This window comes from Myotis davidii, unplaced genomic scaffold (assembly GCF_000327345.1).
Source record: "Myotis davidii unplaced genomic scaffold, ASM32734v1 scaffold221, whole genome shotgun sequence".
NCBI classification, from domain to species: Eukaryota; Metazoa; Chordata; class Mammalia; order Chiroptera; family Vespertilionidae; genus Myotis; species Myotis davidii.
The window spans coordinates 3477435-3488460 of record NW_006293349.1 but is presented as its reverse complement, the minus strand read 5'-3'; the positions used below and the strand labels follow the sequence as shown (position 1 = coordinate 3488460).

Here is an 11026-nt window from a genome sequence, read left to right as displayed (position 1 = left end):
CAGGATCTGCTGAGGGAGGAGGGCGTGAGGCACCGGCAGAGCCAGGCCGGCACACGGGAGCAGAGGCCTGCAGGGAGCCACAGCAGTCACAGGCCACTGGACGTGGCAAACGACTGAAGCTGTAAAGCGAGTATGACAGCTTTGTCATTACGCGTAGCTGACCCACAAAAACAAAACACCAGAATCTCTACACGACAGACCCATTTAATGTAAAGAACACGCCGGCTGCCCACGCCCAGCGATTGTACACGGGAGTTTATTCTCAGTTCCTCTTCCTGTGTTTAATCGCCAGGGTGTGGGCCGCGTCCAGCCCTTTCTGGCTCCACACACACCGGCAGCGTTCGGATAACTGAAGGGCCACGGAGGCCACCTCTTCCTTAGCAACCACCTCAAATCAGACAAAACAGCAGCGCCGCCCTTCCTCTGCAAGGGCCACCGCCTGCACTCAGGCAGGAAACAGCCCAACGGGGCGGGGGGAGCCCGACTCACCTTGGAGCACCTCCATAGGCAGCACGGTCCAGGCGTTCTCCAGGTAGGAGATGTAGATGTAGCGCGCCGTGTTGCAGGCCAGGCCGATGTACAGAACCCTGGGGACGCAGAGGAAAGTGAGTCGGGCCCGGGTGTAGGACACAGAACATGCAGGCATCGCTTCTATTTTCCCTGCCCAACCACCCATCACCCAGACAGCCTTCCGGGCTTAGCGGGGGTGGGGGTGGGGGAAGGCGAGGGGTTCTCGGGAGTAAGAGGGTCGCTCTGACATATCTGCCCTGGCCTCTCCCACGCTGGTCGGATCAAAGGCGAACATCCCTTCCTGAGCTCCACCAGTGCAGGAGGAGGGCCCGTAAGCTGGTCCGGGCACCCCGCCATCTGCAGTGACGGCCGGCTTCCTTCCGGGGCTGGAGGGGGCACCCTCCTGGGAGGAACGACACCCCCCCCCACGAGGGGAGGGAGCTCCTGGGAAGGAGAGCGTGACTGGACGTGGCCTCGCTGGCGATCCCCGAGACACCAAGCCGTCTCACAAGGACACTCTCAAGGTCGCCCAAGCCACCAGCCGATGATGGAGAATGACCTTCAGAAATCAAATACTTTTTCCTCTCAGCTCCCTGTTTATGTTTTAAAGCATGAGGTCATGTGCTGCCTTCCCCCTCGCAGTCAGCACCACCGAACCACGGCTGAGAACAAAACAGGCAAAGCCACAGCGGTGTGTGTCCACGCATCTAAGGTCACGCGCGCGCTCTGAGCGGGGCGGGCTGCTGCTCTGTACAGAGCAGCCTGATGGCGGAGATCTCCCTCCTGTTGCCTCCCGGTTCCCGTGGGCTTTCCTAGCCTCAGTGCGTTCCTTGTTTTCTAGATTCAGGTGGGTGAACACTAGAAGGCAAAAGAAAGAAACCAATCTGACAGTGAGTGGTACTGTCCTCATCTCTAGCGCTCAAGTACACTTTTATGTTGAAATCATTCCTGTACGTACGGCCCTTTTCCAGACATCGGATCAGGGGGAGGCGATGCGCGAGGCTCCGCTGGTGTTAACTGCAGAGCTGGGACAGGAGGGTGGGAGAAAGAAAACAAAAAAAGAAAGAGAAAGGTTGAGGGCTGGGATGGGATAGGAAGCGGGTGAGGGACCGAGGAGGTCTCGGTATTGGGAAGGTCTGGGTTACAGTCTGTGGACATGATGTTCTTTGTACGTGTATGTTTTGAGGGAAAAGTGTATGTCTGAGTCCTCTCTGATAGAACATCTGTCCAACACACTTGCTAACGATCCATCAACCAGGGTCCCTCCAGGACATAAACAAGCAAAAAAGCCCACGGGAAATTCAATGCAAAATACGCCACACAAGTTACACACGCCCGCGTCTCCTCACGTCCTATGCCAGCCCCGTGCAGGAGCCCGACGTAGCCTGACTCGACAGCAAACAGTCCCACGCGGGCCACGCAGCCGGCAGGCCAGGGCTCTGGGCCTCCTCGACCACGCGCTCTGCTGGGTGTGAGAGCAGCCACAGACACTGTCAGTGAACGCCTCGCTGGCTGTGTGTCAACAAAACCTGAATTACAAACGCCGACATGTAAACCTCACCTGACTTTCACGTCACAAAGTATTCTCCTCGTGACTTCTTTCAACCCCTTCAAAGTACAGAGACCATTACGGTTCCTGGGCCGGGCCATTCGGAGACAGACAGAGGCCCGACGTATCCATGGCTGCGGCTTGCCAGCCCCGGCCTGGCTCGTCCCTTCTCCTTGGCTGTCGGCCGGGTTTGCTCAGTAACTGTTAGAGCCACAGGGGTGGAGGCCCGGGCGCCTTCAGCCAAGACCTCTGGGCCCCGGGCACCGAGCTTCGAGCTCCGAGATGAGCCGGTGCCCAGCGGGGGGACGACCACGGGGTCGCCCTCCCAGGCAGCTCGCAGTAATACTTCCCTAGATTCCCAGCATAAAAAAACTGCTAATACACCTTCCTTGTGTCCGCACCGCCTCTCCCCACCGTCCCTCTAGGCCCAATCCTGCGTCAGGGTTACCACGACCACCGCTGTTCAGTCCAGCCCGGAGGCCCCGGCCTAGAGTAGCCGAGCCCGCCAGCCAGGCTAAGGGTCAGATTGGGCTTCGCCTCCAGACCCTGCTGCGTGCCCTTCAGCCGCTGGGGCCTGACTGCTGGGCCCGGGGCCTCCAGGGCCGCTACCAAGCCCGCAGCTCCGAGTCGATGTGCCCTCACTCCGTCCCACGTTCTGATCGCGGCTGCAGCCCCTCAGGACCCACGCGCCTTAGGGAGCAGACGCCGAGGAAGGAGTGTCCGGCTCGTCCCTCCCTCTCTCCCAGCCCCGTTCCCCGGGTCTAGGAGGGGCGGTGACGACTCTGCCCGCTCGTTCAGATCACCGTGGCCCAGGGAGTGGCCCCAGGTGAGCACTCAGCACATGGCAGCCTCCTTATTGTCGTTCTTATTGTAAAGCAGAGAAACCAAGGACCCTCTTGTTTCCTGGAAACATTTTATTCCAGAATTTCAAAACAGAGAGGCGTCCTCGCGTTCTCTCCTCGCCAGCCGTCCGGGGACCGTGACTCAGGAGGTCGGCCATGACTGTGAGCGGGGAGGGAGGCAGCGTCCTGCCCTGTGACAAGGGAAAGGCGTGGACATGCATTTATTGAGCGGCCACTGAAAAGTATCGCAGCGACCTACGAATCTCTGATATCCGAGCGGAATATTTAAACCGCCACATTATTCACTGTTCTGGGGTGAATTGTGTGTGCCCGCCCCCACGAATACAATTATATGTTAAAGACCCAAGTCCTAAACCCCAGCACCTGTGAGTACCTGTATCTGGAGAGAGGCCTTTAAAGAGGGGGTCATGCCCTGGCTGGTTTGGCTCAGTGGATGGAGCGTAGCCTGGGGACTGAAGGGTCCCGGGTTCGATTCCGGTCAGGGGCACATGCTGGGTTTCGGGCTTGGTCCCCATTTGGGGGGCGTGCAGGAGGCGGCCGATCGATGATTCTCTCTCATCATTGATGTTTCCATCACACTCTCTCTCTCCCCCTTCCTCTCTGAAATCAATAAAAATATATTTAAAAAAATACAAAATAAAGAGGGGGTCATGGCAAAATGAGGGCAGGTGGGCAGAGAGACCACTGCCTGTCCCTGGAGCGTCCGGGGCACCTCGGTTACAAATAACTGGACAATGAAAGGGAAGAGCATAACCGGAGAGGGAACGGACCCAGGTTGACGGTAAAGCCGCAGGGGCGTGAGGGCGGGGTCCTCCCCGGAATGAGGCGTGTCTGCAGCACAGTCACCCCTCCGCCGCCGTGGCCCTGGAAGATGATGCCCTGTGGTTTGCTGCAGAAGGCAGCAGAGTACCTCCCTCCAAGCTCTTTAGAAAGCGATTAAAATATAAGCTTTAGGCCTTCTGAAAGAATTACATTTTAGTCTAGAAAAGTCCCTCGTTTCTCATACCCACCCCCTCCCCCAAACAGCCCCAGGATGCCATGTGACTGCAAAGGTCCCGTGGGTGTCCCTGCCCCTCCAGCAGAGCAGGCTGCAACGCTCCAAGATCACTTGTCCCACCCCCCTTGTGTCCCCTCGTGGTGGCATCTCCTGCCATCCTGTGCCCCACTCGCAAGCCTGGCTGGTTTAAAAGGAGCATCACTGCCCGGCCGGCGTGGCTCAGTGGTTCAGCGTTGACCTGTGAACCAAGAGGTCACGGTTCGATTCCTGGTCAAGGCACATGCCCGGGTGGCAGGCTCTATCCCAGGAGGCAGCCGATCCAAGATTCTCCCTCATCATTGATGTTTCTATTTCTCTCTCCCTCTCCCCTGCTCTCTGAAATCAATAAAAAAAGTATCTATTTTTTTTTAAAAGAACACGGCTGGAATTGTCTCAGCTGCCGTCACGGCACCGTCTCCTGCCTCGATGGTAGCAAAGCAGCCAGTCGGAGGGAGACGTGGCCACAGGGCCAGCGACCGAGCACCGAGGGGCTGGGACGGCCACGCCGCATGCCCAGAGCGGGCGCCTCGCTAGACGTAGCCGAGCGGAGGGCCTACTTCTCCCTTTTCCCAAGACATGCCCTCTGCCCGGCACCTCTCCCTGTGCGCGTCCCCGTGTCAGGAGCCATCCCTCCAGGGGACCTCCCAGGGCTCCCAGCGTCACCGGCTGCCTCCCGTCCCTCTGTCCCCGTTTCCATCGGTGCTGGTCACAGCTGCACTCACACACAGGGGCTGAGTGCCCGGGGGACAAGGCTGTGCCTTCCTTATCTCGGCACTTAGAGGAGCCTGCCTCGCTCAAGTACGCCGTGAGAATACAGCAACATCACGTAACATAATCTCAACCAAGCTGATAAACGATGTCGGCAAAGAGAAGAACTGTTCTCTTCAAAGGGCATTTCTCACGTGGCCACCAGGATTTTGGACGGGATGACTCTTTTCCATGGGGGCCCCCCATTCACTGCGGGCTGGACCCCCTGCGTGCTGAATGCCAGTCTCTGAAACAACGGGAAATGCCCCCATACATTCTGCACACCTGCTGTTGAGAACGTCTGGGTAATCTCTGAAAACAGTGTCTTCCTGGTCGTAGTATCATAAAGGGTGTGTGGGTGGGTGTGTGTTTCCATATTCTAGTTACGTTAGCACATAAACACACCGAGAAGGAGATAGAGACCAAACCATGATTGATGGCTATCTTGGAAATTTCTGGTTACAGGGCCCTTCATTGTCTAGAGAATATATTTCTGTAGATTTTGAGTTTGTATACTGAATTATATACTTTTTCCCCCTATGTGTGTTTTTATTGATTTCAGGGAGGAAGGGAGAGGGTCAGAGAGATAGAAACATGAATGATGAGAGAGAATCACTGATCAGCTGCCTCCTGCACAGCCCCTACTGGAATGGAGCCCACAACCTGAGCATGACCGGGAATCGAACCGTGACCTCCTGGCTCATAGGTCGACGCTCAGCCACTGAGCCACGCTGGGAGATGGTGAGATGGGTGGTCCACAACCACAGAAGCCACATCCACTGGGAGTCAGCCCTGCTCTTTAATCAGTGAGGGCCTCGGGCCACCAAGCAGAGGAGAAAACGAGCCAGTATGACACTGATCACTGTATTCCCCCGACCTACTCACTTGCAGCTCCTGCCAACAACGGCCTTTTGTTCTGAACTATGAATAGCTCAAGGAACAGTAAGGCTGTTCTCCACTCAGCCTAGCAGCCATGACATCATACGGAAACACATTTCTCTGCAAAGATGTTCTTTCCAACGGGCTGCAAAAAACAAATCACACCCTTTCAGTTCTTGATCATAACTTCTATTTTTGAGACTCAGCAGCTTATAGTTTAATAATGAGACTCTACACTTGAAGTAGCTCTAAGCGGCTTTTCCTAAACAAAGGAATATCAACGTCACTGCAGGCAAAGTGGGAAAGGCACAGAAAAATAGAAATCTACCCACGTAGAAGTAAGGACAGCCGTCACTACCATAACCTGTGCGCCAACGACTGCAGAGACGGCAGCTCACCGCCACGGAGCCCTCACAGCGGCACCATGGAGGACGTGAACGGTCGACAGCGTCATAAATTATCGGGGAGGAAATCCTAACTGGCCAAGATGTTTTTTGAGGGGGGATGTTAGTTATTTTGAAATCCACAGACATTTTAACTCGGCAGCCTTAACTATTATACAGTCACTGTACTTTCATCAAATTCCATGGGTCTTATAGTCACAATCAGCATAATATATCGGAAGACTGACAAAGTAATAGCAAAAAAATAAGTAAGTAAAAGGAACGGCACCTACTATACGCCAGGCACTGTCTGAACAGCTGCTATGCTTCCTCTCACGCGGACCTCATAAAAAACTAGGGGGTAGGCACCGTGACGCTCCCTGTTTACAGATGACAAAACAGGCTGGTGTGCGTGTCCCGGCCTCAGGCTCGTGTGCAGAGCCAGGCGCTGGCCAGGCAGCCTGACGCCACGCCCCGCAGTGACCACCTTTCAGGAATGAGCACAGGAGCTTGCTCTTCCCACGCTTCCTTCTCCCGTCTGTTCCTTTCCCTCCTCTTCCCTTGGCTTCCCTCTCTCCCTTGCTGTGTCTTCAGCCCACGGACACTCCCAGAGGCCTGGCTCAGGGGGCAGCACCGGAGCGAGACGTGGGCCTGGGGACAGTAAACAGGGTCCAGCATGATCCCTCGTAACAGAGCACGCTTACGTCTGAGGGAACTCACTCCAAGCAAGAGAGCACAGGCCACCATTCCAATAAGACCAGGAATGTGAGAAACAACCGTAACCGGCCTTCTTCAGCCCGTTTCTCTTCCTCCGCGGTACCTGCTCGTCATCCTATCCGTGTTCCTGGGGGAGACCCGTGCCCCCAGCCCTCACCTCTCCATTAAGCTCCAGGCTGATGACCGTCAACTGTGCTAGACATTCCCGTCTGGACGGTCCAGCTTCGAGCTCAACAGCCCCAGCGCTGCCTGCGGAGGCCTCCCCAGTTCTGAACCTCCTGAACTTCCTCTTGGACCCAGTGGAGCCCGCGCTGAAGCGTGGAGGTCTCTACCTCACTTTCTGAGTCCAACCCGCTCTGCCAGCTTCACCTCCACACCCCTCCCTTCCCTCGGCTTCTGCTGCCCCCGCGGCAGCTCAGGCCCTGTCGCCTTCACTCGGCGGGCTCCCACTCACTGCCACTGAGTGCAAACAGTGAGGTCCGTGCCCTCCCCTACTCTGCGCCGTGCTAGGGTCCCTCCTGCCCCAGGATACAGTGCCTGTTCCTCCTTCCAGCACCCACCTGGCCTCAGGCCCCTGGTTTTCCAACCCCCCCTCCTAGTGCTCATCTCTGCGTCCTATCAATGGGGTCCTCTCAGCCTACATTCTTCAAGCCTGCCTTGAACAAACAGGCAGAGTTTGATTTTTCAACAGCACGGAGTAACCCTGGCTCCTTGAGAGCACGTGTAACTAATAATTTCCAATTCACTACGAGAACGAAGTCTTTACACTGTTTTTATTGTGGTGAAAGTTGTGTGTAAGGAAGAAATCACATTCCCTTAAGAACTGGAAGAAAAAAGGGCTGGTTCAGGCCACGATCTTTCTGTCTCTTAATCAGGAACGGCGCTCGGCAGCCTGGGCCACATAGGGAGCCACTAGGGATCCTTGAAGTCTGAGCGCCTGGCGCACCCGTGGGGGTCGGTGGGAGGGTCCGGGTGCCAGGAGCTGTGAGGTCCTGGTGGGCCCGCTGGGCAGCACCCGCCCGAGGGAGCCCAGGCGGAGGCCTGGGAGTCAGGCCCGAGAGCCGGTGGGTCCGGGAGACAAATGGCACAAAGAGGGGGTAGAAACAGGGAGAGAGGATGAGAAACAGAACTAGAAGAAGACATTCTAACCACGGCCTCTCAGACCTGTCAGGCAGTGCAAACCCCGCCTTCTCCACGCACCTCCCCGAGCCCAACTGCGCTTCCTCCTTTGTGGTCTGACTGCCTTCCTCGGGGAACACACGTGCACCCCTGTCCTCTATCGGGGCTCCTGCAGGCCCCAGAAAGCCGGCATGCTCCTCCCTGCCGGTGTGCATCCTGTGTTTCCTGCCGCCCAGCCGCCGGCTAGCTCACGTGGGTACGTGGCTCCTCTTAAGTATAACTAACGGCGAGTCATGGTTCAGTGACCACGAGGGGGTCAAAGGTTTGAGAAAGAAGGGATAGGGCACAGCCTCCCAAAGCGAAACCAAACCAAACATGAAAAAAAAAAGTACAGCTGTTTGGGGAAAAGAATGGTTCTAGGTTGAAAATTTAAATGATAACATGTTCTCTTCAGTGAGTAAAAGGGACATGAAGAGAAGAGATCAGGGTTTCTCAAGTCTTGTCCGTGTCTGTTTCTCCTTCCTGATTTCTCACAGGAACAGCAGGTGCGGAGACTGCCCTGCACACGCGGACGCACACAGTCGCCTCTTCTGTTACGGCAACTCCCAACGTTAGGAGCAGCCGTGCCAGACTTGCCTGTGAGGTCAGAGCGCCTGGCGTGGGGCTGGCTCCTCCTTGCAGAGCCAGTGACGAAGCAGGACTCAGAGGGCAAGCACTGCCCCATCCACTCCAGACCGACACCAGGGGGAGAAACAGCACTCAGAGGAGAACCAAGCATTTCGGTTTTTCAGCTGAAAGGGTTCCATGGAGCATTTAGGGAGGAGGAGGATGTGTGAATGCCCCATGTGTTCGTGGCAGATAAAAACACAGAACCTCATGTCATAATCAGGAAGCTCTGATAGAAGCACTTTCCTCCACGAACTCGCAGGAAGTGGGGGTGTGGGGGCCACACCACAGCCGATTGAACGGAGCAGACATCTATACCCCAGGCCAGTGGTCGGCAAACTCATTAGTCACCAGAGCCAAATGCCAACAGCACAACGATTGACATTTCTTCTGAGAGCCAAACTTTTTAAACTTACACGATATAGGTAGGTACATTGTTATTAACTTAATGAGGGTTCTCCTAAGGCTTAGGAAGAGCCACACTCAAGGGGCCAAAGAGCCGCATGTGGCTCGCGAGCCGCAGTTTGCCGACCACGGCCCCAGGTGGTCGAGGTCTGTGTGTCAGCAAGTGGCCAAGAATCACCGAAGGCTGAGAAAACAGAACGCTCTTCATCCCCTCCCGCCCCCGCTGCTGGTGCCCGCGATGGTGGGCCCCGGAGGCCCGGGGTGACACGCTCCCGCAGCTGGTGCTCCCACAGCTGGTGCTCCCAGCCTCGGAGCCCTCACTCCCAGGCTCCTTGCTGAGAGCACGCAGCATGTTCTGCTTGTTTGTTTTAGATAATCCAGCGAGGCTCCCTCCTTCCTTCCTTTCGTTTCTCTCTTAAAGAGAAAGCAACAGAAAGCCCTGTTCTCACCCCAACACACATGATCATATCCACCCTGTGACCACAGGAGCTATAAGACCATGGAAAGGGAAGGTCCGACGCCCCAGGAGCTATAAGACCATGGAAAGGGAAGGTCCGACGCCCCAGGAGCTATAAGACCATGGAAAGGGAAGGTCCGACGCCCCAGGAGCTATAAGACCATGGAAAGGGAAGGTCCGATTCCCAAGGAGCTATAAGACATGGAATGGGAAGGTCTGATGCCCCAGAAGCTGTAAGACCATGCAGCAAGGTTCCTACCTGATGTGGCCGATCAACTCAATGAGCTTGTGACTGAAAAAATAAGCCGTCAGCTCAGACACGTGACTCAGCACGGAGCACACCCCGAAGAGGGTGGTGGTCCCGTTCAGGTCCTCCAGGTGCCAGTAGAGGAAGGTGAACACGAAGCCGTAGCCAAAGCCCATGAACCAGGCCACGAAGAGCACGGAGCCGTACTGCACGCTGCACAGCAGGCGGATCAGATCCCAGAAGCTGGCGGCCTGCGCGTGGCTCGCGGCGGGCACCTCCTCGGCGGACTCGGTGGGGCTGCCTCGCTCCACCGGGGCGATCTCCACCTCCTTGCCTCGACCCTCGTCACTTTTGAAGTGGTTGTAGCGGAACCGGAACTGAGTGGCCACGATCAAGGCCATGGTCATGAGGACCCCGAAGACGATGAAGACGATCTGGTAGTTGCGGTACTCGGGGGGCCGGCACCCCTTCCCGTGGACGAGCACCTCGATGTGGGTGTAGTCGATCCCGATGCCCACGGACAGCATGGCCAGGCCCCAGCCCAGGGAGCCCCACATGCGCTGCAGCCCATAGCGGTCCCTGTGTTTGCCCAGGTACTGGAGCGTCACCGTGTCCACAATGGTGACAGAGGAGGCACTGAAGAACTCCCCGATGATGACGACCACCAGGATCACCAGGAAGATGGCTTCCACTTCTTGCTGGTCGTAAAGCAGAGTGACCTGGTCAGAAGGTAAAGACCTGGTGGTAGTGACGATGGTAGTGGTGGGCTCTCTGGTGACAATCCCCGGGGGGGCAGGGGCTGCCGTGCTTGGGATCAAGGTCAGGTCCTTGCTGAGGTCTGTCACGTCCTCAGTCTGCGGCGGCAGCGTGCGCGCGCTGGTCCTGTCGACGGCTGTTGGGAAGGTGAGAGGCTCCGTGACATTGGGTCCGGTGTCTCCCGCCACCGTGGGCGTGGGCCCACTGGCAAGGAGCAGGCCTCTCCTCTCTCGCGGCCTCGGTGGCAGTGGCGGTGTCACGGAAGAAATGAAGGAGGAATTCGCTGGCAGGAGGGTTAGCAGGTGACTCGCGTTGGCAGGGCGGGCCGTTGGGGGAGTCTTTGGTACACACCTCAAAGTCGCGGGTTTGACGAAGCCGATGCCCAGATTGAATAAAACCCAGCACAGAAGAGAAAAGAGGAGGACAATTTTGCCCTTCTTAAAGCGATCCGCAACCACGCCCCAAAAGGGGGCGCTGCAGAACTCAATGAAGTAGCGGATGCCCACCAGCAGCCCGCTCTGGCTGGGGGACATTCCCAGCTGCTTATAGTACACGGGCAGCAGGGGGTACAGAGAGCCGTAGGCGGCGTAGAAGAAGAAGTAGAAGACCTTGGAGATGAGCAGGTCGTTGTTGATCTTCACGCAGTGTCTCTCGATCCAGTCCACCTCCTCCTCGGGAGGCGCCTGGGTGGC

The 11026-nt window shown here is 56.8% G+C and overlaps 1 protein-coding gene across 3 annotated transcripts in view; it reads right to left on the bottom strand.

Moving 5' to 3' along the window:
* The window catches only part of MFSD6 (major facilitator superfamily domain containing 6), a 27707-nt gene that overhangs the window by 14505 nt on the left and 2176 nt on the right, over window positions 1-11026 (bottom strand). For 2 of the 3 annotated variants that reach the window (XM_006767069.2, XM_015566090.1), the window contains exons 2-3: window positions 9591-9853; window positions 490-587 (exon numbers count right to left, since the gene is read on the bottom strand). In XM_006767069.2, the coding sequence (XP_006767132.1) occupies window positions 490-587; window positions 9591-9853 (361 nt within the window). Of the gene's footprint in view, window positions 1-489; window positions 588-9590; window positions 10513-11026 lie in introns of all 3 variants that reach the window. The other variant, XM_006767070.2, reaches the window with a different exon arrangement.